We start from the raw sequence: 18,043 nt of genomic DNA, 5'->3' as shown, positions 1-18,043 counted from the left end.
AAAAGAACTACTAAGAGTTCGGAATTCTCCCTAAATCATTGCTCACAGGTTTGATTACTATTTCGATGCTTCCTTTCAAACCTCAGACATCATACCTACAAAATGAAGATCCAAGATGGACAAAACTGGTACAAGAAAGACCAGCCTCATAAGACTACAGTACTAAGTCAGTGACTAACCTTTAGCTTAGAGATATGCTGGAAACTCTAAATTTCTTTCACCTCGTTACTGATTAGCTTGATGTTACGTTTCCTTCCTTCAGCATAACTGCATATCTCCTTTTGAGATTCTTATTTGTAGTTTTGTGTCACCCTGTTAGTCTTTTTGAAACCAAATATTCATTAGTAAAACTCATAATTCACTCAGAAAGCAAAGACCAGGAACTGTGTACCAGGAACTGTGTTAGCTTCTGGGAAGACAAAAAAAAAAAAAAAAGATTCCTGCCTTTAAGGAGATGAAAGTCTAAAGTGACAATAAAGAAGGAACAGATAATTCTAATGTCCTAGTATTTTCATGGGGTTAAACTGGTGTCTTGGAAGCTGTGGAGGGGCTGGGTGATGAGGGAAAGCTTCTTGGAGGTGTTGTTCAGGCAAAATCATTAAAGCTCAGTAGGAGATGATCAGCTGTTGGAAGGAATTCATTCCAGGCACATCTGAGAAACTGCAAAAGCAAAGGGTGCCTGGGAAAGGTGGTAGGAACTGAGCCAAGGAGGCAGGAATTGTAGTGATGATGATTTTTAGTGAATCCATCAACTTTTTGATAAGGATATTTTTGATAAGAATAACTTGGCCTCAAACCAAACTTCAAAGAATAATTTTTCAGGTTGTTATGGGTGTTACTATTATTTTAAAATGAGCTTCCAAACTCTTGTACATCCATAGAAATATTATAATCAGCAAAATATGTATTTTGCTAATAAAATGTCATACCTATGTTCTTGTATTAACCATACAGCCCAATAAAGCAAAGTCCAGGCATGCTCAATACCAGGGCCCCAGGACTGGCATCCTTTCAGCTATCCTGGAGAGAATAGAAAGTGCAATGCTAGAGCTAAGTGGTGGGAAAATCAATCATTAGAGGTAAATGGTGAGAAAGTCAATTTTGTCTTTGGCTTATTAGATGAGGACATCAATACATTAGAATTGATTTTTAGGGAATGGGAAAGAGACAGAGAGAGAGAGGGAGGGAGGGAGAGGGGAGTATTCCACAGCTAATCCTACATGCTCAAATAGAGAATGACAGAGAGTCAACCTTGTCTCCCAAGAACTGTAAGTGTCCCATAAGTATCAATTCCACTCAACCTTAGAAACAGCACTTCTTTGATAATATTTCTCTGGTAAACATTACAGTGCTTAGCAGTTGGAACAAAAAAAGGAACAACAGACAATACACTGGTTTTGAATGATAGTAGATAATTGCAAAAAAGAAACAAATGTCTCAATAGCTTTACATTAAACTGAAGTTTTCAAACAACATTTAAAATAATTCAAGAATGACAGAGTAAAGATTCTTAGATAAAATTTAAAAAGCATGTGAATTGTTAAGAGATAAATGTCTCAGAAAAAAGTAATGACATTTTATTCATAAATGAAATTAAGATTAATATAATAATGAATCTGGTAAGAAAACATAGTAATATAAAAGAAGAATAGGATTCAAGTATGTCTATATTTGATCAAGTAACATGTACAATATAATACCACAAAAATACAACATCTTTCAGTTAAGTTCAATCATTTAATCTTGGGAGCAGAAACAACAATCTACTTTTGAAAGCGAAAGAAATTAAAATATTTTACCTGATTTAAATAATTTAGGCACTTTTCAAGACACCAAAGGCAACAAATGCAAGACTTCAGTATACATCGTGCGCAAGCATTTTCCTGGACAGAGGGAGAAAAGTGAAGTAATTAAAAAATAAAACAACCAAACCATCATACAGAAGACTTCAAATGTTAGAAAAATAAATGTAAATAAAATTTAAGAATTACAAATTAACTTCAAAGCCTCCACATCTACCCTTTTCTTCTTTAAAACAGAATGGCTGAATTGTTTTTAATTAATTCAACATTTATGTAGTCCTCATTGCATATATGATTCAGTGAGGTATGGAAAACTACCAGGGACTTATAATCTACTAGGAGAAGAAAACACTAAACATAAAAGATTAGAAACAGAATATGGTAAAAATACTAAGTGTTACAGTGGAAAATGGAGAGAGAGAGAGAGAGAGAGAGAGAGAGAGAGAGAGAGAGAGAGAGAGAGAGAAGGAATATGGATATTTCATGGGAGATTGAGAGAATAGACCATCAGGAAAGGCTTCCAGGGAGAGGTGGCATTTGAGCAAAACTATGTTGAATTGCATGCTATTTTCTCAGTTAACGATAGGGAATTCCTTATATATTCTGGATATTAACCCATTGTCAGATGTACAGTTTACAAATATTTCATCCTATTCTGTAGACTGTCTCTTCATTCTCTTGTGTTTCCTTTGCTGTGCAGAAGCTTTTGTAGTTTATGGTAATCCCATTTGTTAATTTTTGCTTTTGGGGCCTTATCTAACAAATTCTTGCCCAGACCAATGTCATGGGCATCTCCTGTTTCCTTCTAGTAGTGTTGATCAGTAGGTGTAAAGTTACTGTTGGATAGAAGGACCAGCTTCTAGTGTTCTACTACATAGCAGGGAGACAATTGTTAACAATACCATATGGGATATTTCAAAACAGCTAGAAGAGATGATTTTGAAAGTTCTTACTATACAATAAACATATGAGGTGACAAATATGCTGAACACAGGGACATGCATATTATACAATGTATAAATGTATCAAAGGACCACACTATACCTCATAAAAAGATTAAAAAGAAAAACAGGACCTGTAATCCTGGTGGCTTAGGAGGCTGAGTCAGGAGAATTCCAAGTTCGAAGCCAGCCTCAGTAACTTGGCAATACTCTAACCAATTTAGCAAGATACTATCTCAAAAACAAACAAACAAACAAACAAATCAAGGGGCTGGGAGCCAGGCACACCTGTCATCCCAGTGGCTTGGGAAGCTGAGGCAGGAAGGTCATGAGTTCAAAGCCAGCTTCAGCAAAAGCAAGGTGCTAAGCAACTCAGTGAGACCCTGTCTCTAAATAAAATACAAAATATGGCTGGGGATGTGGCTCAGTGGTTGAGTGCCCCTGAATTCAATATCTGGTACCCAAAACAAACAAACAAAAAAAAACGGAAAGGGAAGAAGATCTAAGGAGGAAAGTGAATGAGTCAACACAAGAGCAGCACAGGATGTGTTTGATGACCAGTGATTTGATGAATTTTGCCAGAGCATACAGAGTGCATGAAGAGAAACAAGGAGGAAGAACTAGATTCCACTGTGTGAAGACTCTGAAGAAAACAGTCACACACAACTTTTAGCATTGTTGGGTGCTTTAACTGGAGAGGTGAAGTGCGGCACGTGCCCATAGAAAAAATATTTTCCCCTTACCTTTCCTTTCAGCTGACTGTGAATGTACATAAGGATCATTCGTGGAATTTTGACTAGTGTAATAATGAAAGATCCTTTTGCCACAGTACCCAGGTGATAACGGATAAGGCGATTCACTGATGCCAGAATAGGTGTAAATGGCAAGTTCCTTTTATCCCTATTTTAATGACCAAAAAGATAATTAAAACAAGGCTCAGACCAGGGTGAAAACACAAGCATGGTTTAAAGCTCAATGCAGTGAAAAGTCAGTTCATTATTCTTATTCCAGCTTTATGACAAAATGGCAAAGTAATATTTTCCTAATGCAAATGCTATAGATGCATCAGGTAAAATTAATGTTTCATTTCCTTATGCTAGTTTCATGTGGTTCTTATGCTCTATGACTTTAAGTTAAATAAAACTATGTTTTCAAAGCTTTCATTAATGAATTCTGAAGGAGTTAATTATATAAGAAGAAAATGGAATTTTAAAACATGTTTAACATAGATCTGGTACCTCATTTTAATAAAAAACTGTGAAGATTATAGCTTTAATACTCAGCTCTGAAGTCAGCAAAGGGGATTTACAACACTTCTGACTCAAATGACAAGTCCTTTAGTGGACATTTATATAAAACAAAAGTACATTTTGTATTATTACAAAGTTCACTTTTTTTTAACTAAATTATATCCTGACCTGCTATTCTGATAAACTGAGACAATTATAGAAAAGGGTAACAAATAAAATAATAGCCTTCTACTTTCCTACCTCCCAGAATTATCAGCTACAACACTGTCATATTCATTTCCAGTTGCTTTTTTTAAAGAAGTGAAAGTAGCCCTGTTCCCTTTTCCTCCCCACCGCAGACGTGAGCACTTAGGTGAACCCAAGTTTTCCAAGTACAAATTCTCACCTAGTAAAATAGTATGTCACCACAGCTCCTGCCACAGTCATTTGCTGACATGCTAGAATAAATTCACTGATCCAAATCAGGCCCACCACATGGTACCACCACATGTACTGCAGAGGCCCAGAAATTCTGAACTCCACAAAGCCTTGTTCGTTCTGAACAGCACTGCCTGGGAAAATGTCAAGGAAGGAAAGAGGAGGCATATGAAGTACAAACCAAAAAATGTGGCTATTAAATATAAGTTTATCTCATTTCCAACAATAGATCCCTACCCCAATCCACAAACTTCATGCTTCTACTGCTATTTCATTAAGAGACAAAAGTAATGATTCCTTTAAAAGGTTGTGAAATTAAACACATAATTAAGCATTTTGATTTCCTCAAAGGTACCATATAAAGCTTTTCAAAGTTGTTCTATTTGAATATAGTTGTTATTTATTACATTATCTGTTATTTAGGCATGAATTTTCAAACACTTCAAATGTTTTCAGAGCTAGGACTTTTATAGTAGTTATAGATCTAAATTATTAACTAAGTTTAGAAATTAAGATTATATTCCTTGTGGTGAATGAAAAGAGAAGTTGCACACAAGTTTATTATCCCCACACTGCTCCTCATAATTAATTCTATGTAGGCTTAGCCTTTGATATTAAATAAAGCTACCAGCAAGTTGGAGAGTCTAACTATGAACCGTATCATCTGCAGGAGCCCTAGTTAGATTCAGGATATTTCCAAACTTGGAAATCTCAAAGAGCAAGTTGGTCTTTGGCACTAACTGGGCTTTTAAGCAACTCTAGAGAGGTGCTGCACTCATTAGTTTGTTTCAGAATGGATCCGGATAGCTGAGCCAGTATAGAACTCACTTCAAATCCTTGAGCATCTTAAAATTAGGCTGAAATTTTATACTTTACCTGGTCTAGACCCCCACTGCTAGGTTGCTCTAAAAACCACAAATAAGAAGTAGATTACTGAAGAGCCAATACCACTGCTATTGGTTATTGGACCTTTAACAGCAAACTTACAAATAGTCCTCTCTCTGATTGTGTGTGTGTGTGTGAGTGTGTGTGTCTTGCTGGGTATTGAATCCCCAGGGCTGGACACAGGCAAGGAAAGTGCTCCATCACTGAGCTACACTCTCATCTCAATCCGATGTTTTAGAATATTTAAATGCAAATTAGATTTATCTCTAAGAGAAAGAAGCAACACATCTTCTTACCAGTGGTGCCAAGAAAAAGAAGTGTCATGATCCAGTATGCCCAAAACAAGACAAGAGCAAAGAAAGTCCAAAAGGGCTGGAAGACCAGTAGGGGCAGGTGAATGAAGACCTTGCCAGCCACGTGGAACAAGGCGATGGTGAGAGCAACACGTTTACGCATAACCAGCATTATCAGGAACAAGATAACCTGAATGGGAAGAAGGGAGGGAAAGGTCCAGTTACTATTTTGCAGTGGAAACAAATGGAAAGTGTTTAGTTCAACCCTGGGAGTGTCATTAACCCTAAACCTGGAAGTATCATTTTCTGAATCCTAAGAATACTTTAAATTGGGATCTCTCTTGAAGTAGTAATGGTTCTCAATTGTATTATGGTTACAAAGTGTCCTTTAAAGCTAACCATAGGAAATTTCTCAATTTATTAACCAAGAGTTCCTCTACCTTTCCCTTTACCATTCATTACCATCAAAATGGGTTTATTTATTAGTCAAGATGAGACTCTTCATTTGAATAGGTATATTCTTGTCACTCTGAAAAAAGGTGAGAGGACAATATGCCATCACCCTAAAAGCCTGGGAGATATTTATTTGTATCTCATGTCTGTTACTGGACCAAGAGCTCCTTAAGAATGGAGTCCCAGGGGCTGGGATTGTGGCTCAGCGGTAGAGAGCTCGCCTCGCATGGGCAGGACCCAGGTTCGATCCTCAGCACCACATACAAAATTAAAGGCATTGAGTTGTGTCCATCTACACCTAAAAAATAAATATTAAAAAAAATAGTAGAGTCCCAGCAGATTCACCCTTTGCCTCCTTCCCCTCCTATCCCTATCCCTAGTAGATAGCACACAGAACTGTACTTAAATCATGACTACAAAGTTATCTTTTGGTACAACAGTTCTATGGTGGCTTTATTTTTTTGTTTTTGATGTTCATAAAATGCTTGGGATTACTCCTAGAAATGTATAGATTGCTCCCATCCCCTTCTTCAGAAAGGAGATAACAGTGAACTAAAGATACAAGATAGATTATTTAACCACATGATAATTTATAATTTTACTGTGTAACACCTGAGCAGTGAATCTCACCTATATTTTTGATATAATATACATCATTAAAAGATAGGTTTGAAAGAAAAAAATGGAAAAATAATTCATGAACAAGTAAATAGTGATATATTTTTCAACATACTATTATACCATTAAGAGAATTGGTTTTTAGAAATTATATTATGACTATAATAAATATGTTCTTAGCAAGTGATAATGTAAAAATTCCAAGTGGAAATCTCTCAAAAAGCAGACAGGACAGAGGAAAATGTTGATCAAAAGAGGATTCGTTAATTAGGGAAGCCTCTGGCAGACTTGAGAGCATTTTGTATACTGTGGGACAAAAGTTTCATCTAATGGCAATCAGGGTTAGGACTGCAAAGGCTAGAGGTGAGTTTCTGCTTCATTGATGATAACCTGCTATTAAAAACAGAACTGAAAGATACATCTGAGCCTGTACTCACAGTGAACACTGTAGCTGAAATGGCGTAGATGAGGAGCGCCCGAAGATTGTCTTCAGCTATCTGAAGCTGTTCAGGAATAACAGTTTCTTTGGGAGACCTTCTTTGTTTTGCATATAGCCACCATAGTACACCTGTGCCACCTGGAGAAAAAAATTTTTTTTTTGCAATAATGAGCAAAAGAAAATCTGTGACATAAGTCCTCAATATTCTGGACCTTTCCTGCATATCATCATGGGACTGATACTATGGCAAATCATTAAACAGGGAAGTATATGGCTCTTACTTTTTGCCAGCTTTAGGGAAATACCAATTATTCCATGATTGTCTTTCACATTAAGCATTTACAAATCTTTCAGTGTATCAAATAAACTACCTCCACATATATTTATCATTGACTTTGAAGCTGAGAGATAGCCAGTTAACAGGTACCTCTGAAAGTAAATAGTAACCCTCATGCCTAGTGCCGATAGATACATAGTCGTACCACTGATTCTGTGTCAATGTTTGCACAATGAATAAATGAAGATCAAAGGAATAGTTCCTACCAAGGATAAAGGCAAAAACAGGAAATATCTGATAGCAGTGGGAGTCAGGAATAAGTATTTATTTCATTTCCAATGCTGTCTCATTGATCAGAGAACCAGACTGAAGGGGGAGGCAAGCCCAACTCTATATAAGAAAGCTGAATTATATACCATCATTCAATCCATTCAGCAGATATTTTGAGAGCCTAAAGCACTTACTGTTCTATCTGGGGATGGAGGAGTAAATAAAACCAAGTCTCCACTCTCATTGCTCATGAGCTTATATAGTAACAGGGAAACAAAAAATAAGGAAACAAGTGATAACACAGTATATTGAGTCTAAGGGAAAAAATTTGGTAAAAGAAGGATCGTGCTTGTGTTGGGAGGGCACTGCAATTTTATATAACACTGGTAAGCAAGGTCTCACTGGAAGGTGATGTCTGCGTAAGAGAACTGAAAGCCTGAGGAGAGAGAGAGAACACAATCTATGAAATTATCTCAGGAAAAAACGTGTCAGGCAAAGTTCTAGGACGCTGAGGTGGACCATGGCTAGTATAGAGAAAGGAGGAGACCACTGTGACATCTGCAGTGAGCAAGGGGGAAAGTGCTAGAGATGTGGGCAGAGAGGTGGCAGGGAACTGGACCACCCTGAAAGGCCTTGTAGGCCACAATTAGGAAGGGAGATTCAGTGCAGAGCTGTGAGCTTACATTGGATAAGATAAATGCCAAGGAGATACAAAAAAACTGGGCTAAGCTCCATGCACATCGACCTTCCTGCATCTGGATTCACATAAATAATTAATAGGTCAAAGGGAAAACCCACGTCCTGTTGACAAATACCAAGCATGAACTTTTCTTCTGTTGAAGATATAAAGAATTCAAAACAATTAGGAGTCTGTAAAAAAAAATTTCTTCCCCTCTGAAATCCTGCAGATTCAAGAAAATTGTGTGGAAAACTATGCAATATATTCAAAAAATGGAAGGAAATGTGTTCTCTATAAACTGAAATAAAAAGTTATGGGGAAAGCTGAAGTTCAAGGAAAACAGATGAGATAACGATGATTATGTCAAGGAGGATGGGGACGTTGTTCACTATAGCCATGGGGATGTTCACCAAATGCTAAGATTGGTGCTAAAAAGTGAGCTAATCACTTTATGGTTATCACCTTATTTAACCACAGTACTGTTAAGTAGTTATTATTAAGTCTACAAATGATGAAACTGAAATCTAGTAAAGTTAAATAATGTGCCAAATGTTACGAATGTAGGAAATGGCAGAGCTATGATTCAAAATTAAGATTTATTATAAAACCTGTTCATGTAAACACAGAATTAGATACTACAGCTGTAAACGGAAATGAAACCAAATGTGATAGAGATGGAAGAACTACAAATACAACAAAACTGGAACAACAAAATTCAGATCCTCATTGTAGGAAGCCAGGGACAGAACTGATAATGTGGAAAACTAAGTCAGTAATGTGAAAACAAACTTGAAGAACTCTCCTGAATATAAAAGAATATGATAAAAACATTGAAATGATAATGTGGAAGACAATGGTTGAAGAATAACAACTACCTTAAGAAAAAAGCCGCTGAAACAAAAATGGCAATCAAATATAAAGATGAAGAAAAAATTTCAGATTAGAAAAAGATCCTCCCCCAAAAGATTATGGACAATCTTGAATCCAGGATCAGAACCATCTTTAAATTATAAGGCTACATTAAAATCAAATAAACATCTAGGTAGGTGAAGCCTGCAATGAGTAAAGGAAAAAAATTGAGACTGGTCTCTGAGTTCATTTCTGAAATAAAAGTACAGATACAATATTGTGCCTGAAGAATTTTACACCAAACAAACTCAAAATTCACATGTGAAAGAAAAGGCAATCTTAAAGAAACAAGAACTGAGAAATATATAGCCCACAAGTCCTCCATAAATAGATTACTTTAATTCCAGTCAATATAAAGATGACTTAAAAGTTAAGAATCCAAGAATTAAGGTGTATGCAAACAGGACCAGTAGTTCCTAAAACTAGTCCAGGAAAACTTAAATATGAATATATTTCTGAAACTTTTCAATGCAAATGTAAATAATTTTTTAAGATAAAAATGGTGAAAATAATATTTTAACTGTAATAATGACTTGAATACAAAAGCTCAGATTACTTGACAAGACTAAAAAGTAGGCATAAGTAGAAGGGAGTAGGGGATACAAGGAAGAAAAGTTTATGTTAAATTTTAAAAAGGCAGGGAAAAACTCAACATGTGACATTTTAGCCTTTAGTAATCATAGATTTCTTGATTACATAGTATTTTTCTGAAAGCACATGTTACCAATCATAGAAGAAAAAATATAAAAACATAAAACATATCATCCAAAGAAAGGGTGAAGTTAATCAGAGAAAACACAGTCATATAGCAAAGATGGAGAAAACAAAATAAGAAAGCATAAATTTCAGTAAAACATAAAACAGATGACAACAGTAAAACCAAAGATAGCAGTTAGGATTATAAATGTAAATGAGGGCAGATATTTTTACTAAAAGTTTGAGTTTCATGTTCAGCTAAAAAGTTTTACCTAAATGATGTGAGTGTGTGTGTGTGTATACACATTTATATCTACCTATACATACATACACAGGAGAAAGTTCTAGACTTCAAATGGTAACAGCAGTGAAAAGAAGAGGGGAATATAGTTAGGAAATTAAAAAAAATTTTTTTTAGTTGTAGATATCTTTATTTTGTTTATTTATTTTTATGTGGTGCTGAGGATCGAACTCAGTGCCTCACATGTGCAAAGCAAGCAGTCTACCACTGAGCCACAACCCCAGCCCCCCAATCTCTGATAGTTATGAAATTCTTAAGGCAAAAACAAAAAAAGCTTTAAGAAGATATAGCCTGTAGAAATAAAATTTCTATTTTCTTCTTTATATTTCCATTTGCTACCATGGAATTAGTGAGGTACCATGAAAACAATAAAATAAATAACTTACCAAGTGACCCCAGTATGACCAGAATTGTTAAGATCCACACAAGTACTCTTGATATATACCTGATTATCACCATCAAAATCATGGATAGAACTGCAGGAAAGATAAATAGAGAACATGCAGAATATTACTTGACAACATAAAATATAAAGAGAAGGCTTTTTAATTGTTGTTCCCCCCCACCCCAGGGAAATAATCTGTAGCTATTGACTACTTCATGACCACAATTTAGGTAAGAAAGGAAACTGGCTGCTCTTGCATTTTGATTTTGCTACTTGTACCACTTAAATAGCATCATTTGAAACCAAAGGCACCTAACTGTGTGGGTTTATAAACTACAGAAAAGAATTCATGCAAATGCAATTGGTGACTCAAAAACAGCACAAGACTGTTGTGGACTCACCAGGAGGAAAACATCAGACATGCAGACATACATGCCAGCACACAAAGTGTAGAGAATGACATGTCATGTTGGTGACAAGAAAAAATATCACATGTAGACAGAAATCAGTTGTTAGTGCTATATTGCCTTGAGTGATGTGTGCATTTTAGGACCAACTTCTCTGATGGTCAGTTAATACTAGATGGCATTTTATCCTTATCTGGCATTTTATCTTTAACTCTGGAGCTCCAAGGGAGAGTATGACCCTACAAGATAATATCTTGAAGACTAATGAGACCAAAATCCCTCTGACCTCATTTCTCAACTGATTAAAAGTCTGTCCTCAAAAATGAGCAAAGTTTAGTTTGAGTTACTTAGCCAACCCCTTTATCTGTCCCAAACTCCCAATGTGCTAAAATCATAGGTAGAATTCTCAAAAAAGAAAGGGATGATTCAACCCTTCAAAAGGAAATATATTTCTGAAATAATAATTTGTATATCTTTAATGATCTACAAACAAATGAGCAAAAGTATTTTGGGTATTATATTATGTTATTATGTTATTAAGTCTCCAAAGATAATCATTCTAATAAAAAATGGAATTCTGATGCTTTACAATATTATTGTCACTATTTTTAAGGTTCGGATTTTACTTTTGGTTTTATGAATTCAGTTATTTTAGAAACCAGGTAGTTTTTACATAAAGTTAGACTAATTGTCAAGCTTCTTTGGGCCATTTGTAAAGCCAAATAAATGGTTAGGATCTCTGTCTAGAACTATTATTAAGGTGCTCACTTTTGTAATAAATATACAGGAACAAAATACAGATGGGAGCCCTTCAAATATCACAGAATTAGATTTTCATATGGAAAGCATTATTACAATTGAGTCAAGTACTACCTAAGCAAAAAGAAAAACTTTTTAATGACAGGGAAGATGGAAATAAAATTTGTATCTTCTCAGTGACCATTGTTATTAACAGGCATCAATACTAATTTAACTTACATAATGAAATAGTTGGTTCCTACCAGTTATTTCTCTCAACTATTAAGGTCTATAAACTCCAATACGCCCTCATATAGTTCTAGACTAATATAGTGAGCTTTCACCTTGAAAATGAAATTTTTAGTTAATTATATTATCTATTTATTGATAGAAACTCAGTGGCTAACGAGTGGAGATTTCCTAGTTTTTCCAGCAATAATGATACTATGAGCTGTAGCAATGAAAAGAAAATCACATACTTCAAAAGTAAGAAATCTATATTCTTAGATGTAAATATATAAGAGAACAGGTGGCCTCTTTATAAATAACTAGACCTTTTAGAATCATAACCAAAAACATAGGGTTGTTGATTCATTAAAAGAAGCCTCCTGCTATCACATTAAAGGTAGTCATAGACTGAGTCACCGAAGTTTGGAAAAATAAGTTTTCCCCAACGAAAGAAAAAAAGGGAAATAAGTTTCAGATATATATACATGTATACATACTTTTATGTACATGTTTATAATTATATATAATCTGAAACAATTATTTTGATTATGGGAAGTGAAACATTTTACAAGTATCCCCAGTTGTATTCATATTTTGGCTAAAAGAACAATCTTCTACTGCAGTATTATGCAATAGCTAATAATGAGAAAAACAATTACCTAGTGATAACAAGCAAAGTCCCAATATAATTTCTTTGCTGGTCATTACTCCACTAATCAGCCTGTGTAAGACACTATTGTCACTGACAAAGGTGATCAGGGCCTCTGCAAACTTGGCATAGCAGGAAATGTTCACAGGAGCACAGCGATGGAAGAATGGAATAGGTGCACTGGTGACACAAGAAAAAAAAATCAGAAAAAAAATTACTCCTACTTAATATAAATGCCACATCAAACACACAAATGAAAGGTGAATATGGCTGCAATACACTCCACCCTCCACACATCATTATGGGTGCTAAGAGCTATGTGCTTAATGCTATGAAGATGACTGTTATGGGTAGTGAAGCAATCTTACCACAAGCCTTATCAAAGAGGGTGGAGTGCATGTTCCAACAGAAGACATTACCCTCCCCTTCTGAAAAGAAACGCACACATACACATACACACACAGAGCTACCAGAAGCAAAACCACTTAAAACTCCTCATCTACCAGTCAAGAGGCAGATGACAAAGCTTACAGACATATATTTCATTGAACTAAAAATGAATTTTGGCCATAAGCAATTTAAAAGTAAAAAACACACATGCTTGTACTTGAAATGTGCCACCATTAATAGAATGTGTTCTCTAACAAAACAGCATTATAAAATTTCAGATTAATAAAAGTGTTCAGGGCACACAGTAACTCTTTTTTAAATATAATTTTTATAACTTTATTTTTATTTATTTACTTTTTATGTGGTGCTGAGGATTGAACCCAGTGCCTCAACCATGCTAGGCAAGCACTCTACCACTGAGCTACAGCCCAAGTCCCAGGTCCCTCAGTAACTCTTATATAAACAAAGTCATGCCAACATATCAACATACAGCATAATATGCAGCTACTCAAAACAATAACAGTGGGAGCTAATGTATAGAAATGCTTATAATTTAATAATACAAAAGGGAAATTATATCTAATGTGACAATGATATCACTCCATAAAAGAGTTATGAAGTTAATAAAAATGGGATAAGAAAAATAATATTATAAAAGTGAAAAATATCTGACACATCTGGAATTCTGTGCCATTTTATTTTCTTTTTATATGTTACTAATAATTCAAGATTATATGTGTTCAAAAAACTGTGAAAACAACCAATTATTTAATCAGTTAACATTTAATCCAAGCTTACATGGACTATAGCTTTGACTTGTAAAGAAACAACTGTGCATGAGCTGTGACATAAATCTGGTTTGTAACAACATGGTTCTGCTTCAACTTCTGAGAGGACAATACACATCTAATCAGTGAAAGAATTTTAAACAAAGGACTATAGATACACCTTCATTGTGACTTGTCAAGATTCTAACAGAACCCGTACATTGTCTGTGCACAGATATGCATTAGTGGGTGAATTAAGTTAAAATGAAGCCATAATTAATATGAAACCACAGTTTTTGAATTGTTCATAGAACTAGCCCTAGCAGGTCTGACATAAGATTTTTTATTAGAATGATGTAACTGTGTTCTCATTCTTGGCTGGCACTGTATTTGGGTCCATTAGTGGATATGATTGTGCGGTTGGATATCAAATTCCAAGGTTTCCAATCTCAGCAAAACAACTTTGTCTGACCTGAAACAAAACACTTTCTTTTCTCCCTCAAATAAAAAAAAATTTCAAATAAGAATGAGAATAACTACCTATCATTTTTTCCTAAATGATAGTAAGTGAGCACCACCAGTAGTAGGAATAAGAAATCTCTTATGCTTTTATACTCATGAAACAAAATAACTGAAAGATTTAGCCTTATTTTAGTTATGCTTCAATAAAATGTATCCAAAAATGATGATGTAACAATGTAATTTATTCATTTATTATCTCATGTCCTTGGCTGTGGATTTGTGAGTAGCTCCAAAATGGTGTTAGTGAAAGTTAATGCCAAAGATTTGACATTTTATTAAAAACTGGCTTTTATTAAAAGCCAGACCATTCTGTATAATGTTTGAATTACAGGCAGGTAAGTCATTGTTTTTTGATCAAAAGTTGTTTTGCTAATGATGTAAAAAGATATTTAATTAGAAGAATCAAAAAGGACCCTAAATTTCTCAGTTAATGGAGGCTGATTTGGGGTAGAAGTCTTTACTGACAACTTTGTTGTAACACGACTTTCTTTTCTGATGTTGTCTCTGCAAAGTTAACACCTTTAAGAACTTCTCTAACCCTATTTTTAATTAAAGCTTGTCTCTCTCTCTTCAAAACTAAACTCTTCTCTGCTCCATAATTATCTAAGTCTTCATAGGTCTATATTACCCTATCATCTCTGATGAAGCCTCTGCTTCACTCACCTGCCTTCAACCCCAAATATAAAATATGTCTACCTTAAGGATATTGCTGTCTATTTCTTGTTGACAATGCCACTAATTTTCTTGGTCCTACTCACTCATTTCCTTTTTCCTGTCAGATAACTTGTAAAACCCACATTCTCCTAACACTGCAGAGCTGTGTGTTACTCCATTTCTTCTTCATTTGTCCATTTGCTTGCTAAAAGGGTAGGAGTAAGGACTCTGTAAGTCTCTTCAGATCACCACCATAAAAGAGACCACCTACAAATCAATGACTCTAAAAGTATATAGGAGCAGCAGAGCCAGTATATTCTGCTTTTCAAACTCAGGACGAAGATCCTTGATTTGAAAGGGAAGGACTGCATTCTCAAAATCCTAATTCTTTTCCTTTAGGAGGAAATGGTGAGTAACATCTGCCCAGAACTTATCCTTTTGAGTCATTTTAAAAATGTATATAAACTCTTGACCTTTTGGAAGGAGTGCTTTTTAAAGTATCCTTCAAAGAATTGGGGCAAAATGACAATAATCTTTGACTCTACAATTCAATCTGACGGCTCTAAGTTTAAAGATATAAAATTAGCACAAGCTGATTAACTGCTTTGTTTATTTTATAGTAAAAATCTGCTCTTAGTCCTAACGAATAACAGAAGTTGAAGGTAAATAAAAGATAAGAGAATATATGAACACATTATTCAAAAAGAAAATTAAATGCTTAGCTAAAAAGCAGCAGATTCCCTTGTTCGTCATTCTTTTTCCCACTTCTTCCCAAAAAAGAAACAACTCTACAGGTCATGTGATTTTGAAACTAGAATTTTTTTCCTTTTCTTCTTCTTTTTTTTTTCTGTGCTGGCAACCGAACCCAGGGCCTTATATATGCTAAGTATGTGCTCTACCACTGAACTACACCCTCAGTCCCTGGATTTATTTTCTTATTAAAAAAAAAAAAAGTGAGTAATCATGGCATTGAAATGTCTCTCTTATATTTTACCATTTAAATCCCATTTGATTTAATGAATTTAAGATGAATTAGCTCATTTTATGTACCTCTGAGGAAATAATACTGCTGAGAACTTAGTGCATGAGATCATTTCTACTTTAGTGTCTAACCTAAATGACAAATTTTCTGCTTCTTAATTAAGAGGAAAAACATAAAGTATTCTATTTACAGTAAGTTTTTCTACCTTTCAAAGGCACAGACTATTGAATGTTTAAGAAGTCAATGTAGTCCCATTAGGAACTGATGTTGTTTCACATTATTGAAACATGAGTCAACAAGAACAAAATGAATTCACAATGAATCTTTTAAAGATTTTTTAAAATTAACTATCATGGGCAAATTGTATCTTACAGTGGCAAATATACCATCCATTTGCCTTTAAGTCCAGATTATCAGATAATAAACTCCCTAAAGTATAAGGACAAAGAGTATCTACTATTTCTTGTCCATATGCTTCATATGAGTTGTACCTCATATAATTATTTTAGAATCTCAGGCTAAAAATAAACAATCACCCATGATTTCTAGCTAAAAGTTTTATTTAAGAAATAATACCAGTAAAGGGTTTCATTAAGATCCCTATAACAGAATACAAAAGGCAGGAAGTAAATAAGTCAAGAAGATAAGAATTTAATGGCAATAAACAGTGGTTTTCATACATTTCTATTTTGTTTGTTTTTTCCCCTTCCTTCACTCCTCTACTCCTTAAAAAATAATAAATAAATAAATAAATAAACACTTAACTATGGTATAGATGCTACAAGATGCTGAATTCAAACTCTGATTTACAGCAACAACAACAACAACAACAAAGTGGCTTTGGCCTCATCTTCCATTTCCTTATCTATAAATTAGGGGCAGTATCTGTAAAGGCTTTTGTGAGGGTTAAATTAAATAATGCATGTGAAAGTATATTAGCTGGCACATAGTAGATGATTTGTAAATATTAACTTACTCTTGAATCTTCTACTTAAAAATATGAAAAACATTTTTTCTTGAGTGTCAATTTTTCGCTTCCATATCATATTATTAATTCCCTAGTATCTCGTAACCTTTCTGGCATCCAGAGGTACTCTAATGATGAGTAAACTGAATTTATATACTCTATTTCTATTTCTGCTGTTTTTCTCTGGTTGTGGGCAACAGTTAGCATTGCAACAGTTAGCATCACAAACAAACAGGATAGCTATTGTTCATATTGCTACCATGCTTGGCATTTCACCAATAAAGAGTTATGAATCTGGATAAAGTATTGGTCTATCTAGGCATCTGCTCTTAGGAATGATAATTTTTTGGTTATTATGCCTCATTAGAATTTCATTGCAAATTAGTTTATGGTTGTGTTCTCTAAACCAGCTATTGCTGGCTCTGGAAGTTGAGAGAAATGATACTTCCTAAGCTAGGTGCCAAGCACAATAATAGATATGTATATTATCTTATTGAGTCTCAACTCTATAGAACAAGTATGAATATTCCCATTTCATACACAAGAAACCTTGGTTTTTTAGAGAGGTTGAGTCTTGTTTGAGATGACAAATAGAAAATGGTGATGTGATATTCACCACCATACTGATCTAGACTCAAAGTTCAAGTTCCTGTGTGAGATGTGAAAGATGCTGAGGGCTACTTACCAGTTTTGCCTGGTGTTAGAAAATGTTAACAAAAATGCAGTCATTACTAGACTGTGAATTGAAGGTCAGAATTCTGGTCTTACTCATTTTTGGAGACTTGGTGGCTTAATGCTATGTGTAGAATGGGGTAGTGTCTCCAATTTTTTTTTTTGTTATTAAAACAAATTTATCTTGTTCTCTCATCCTTTCACTTTGTTTGCCAAATGCTAAATAACTTATATTTACAAGCTTCTATTTTTCTTCCTTCTGTTTTACTTTCCAACAAGCTTAGTTCAGACAAAAGTGCTAAGATACTTCGACTGGGAGGTACTGTACTAAGTAAAACATAAGGATCTTTGAACACAGTGGGAGTGAGTTTGCAGATAGTACAGGTTCAGCATTTTGTCTTAGATTAGTGAGGTACATAATGACCCTGTTAGAAGCCAGGTCCATCCAGCTA

The 18,043-nt window shown here is 34.7% G+C and overlaps 1 protein-coding gene across 3 annotated transcripts in view; it reads right to left on the bottom strand.

Moving 5' to 3' along the window:
• Slc44a1 (solute carrier family 44 member 1) overlaps positions 1 to 18,043 on the bottom strand; it is a 185,560-nt gene that overhangs the window by 67,803 nt on the left and 99,714 nt on the right. For all 3 annotated transcript variants that reach the window (XM_026415006.2, XM_026414997.2, XM_026415017.2), the window contains exons 6-12: positions 12,648 to 12,817; positions 10,617 to 10,706; positions 7,097 to 7,236; positions 5,592 to 5,778; positions 4,379 to 4,544; positions 3,487 to 3,643; positions 1,800 to 1,883 (exon numbers count right to left, since the gene is read on the bottom strand). In XM_026415006.2, coding sequence (XP_026270791.1) covers positions 1,800 to 1,883; positions 3,487 to 3,643; positions 4,379 to 4,544; positions 5,592 to 5,778; positions 7,097 to 7,236; positions 10,617 to 10,706; positions 12,648 to 12,817 — 994 coding nt within the window. The remainder of the gene's footprint in view (positions 1 to 1,799; positions 1,884 to 3,486; positions 3,644 to 4,378; positions 4,545 to 5,591; positions 5,779 to 7,096; positions 7,237 to 10,616; positions 10,707 to 12,647; positions 12,818 to 18,043) is intronic.

Source organism: Urocitellus parryii, chromosome 4 (genome assembly GCF_045843805.1).
Source record: "Urocitellus parryii isolate mUroPar1 chromosome 4, mUroPar1.hap1, whole genome shotgun sequence".
In the NCBI taxonomy this organism is placed as follows: domain Eukaryota; kingdom Metazoa; phylum Chordata; class Mammalia; order Rodentia; family Sciuridae; genus Urocitellus; species Urocitellus parryii.
This window is presented reverse-complemented; position numbering and strand designations above follow the sequence as displayed.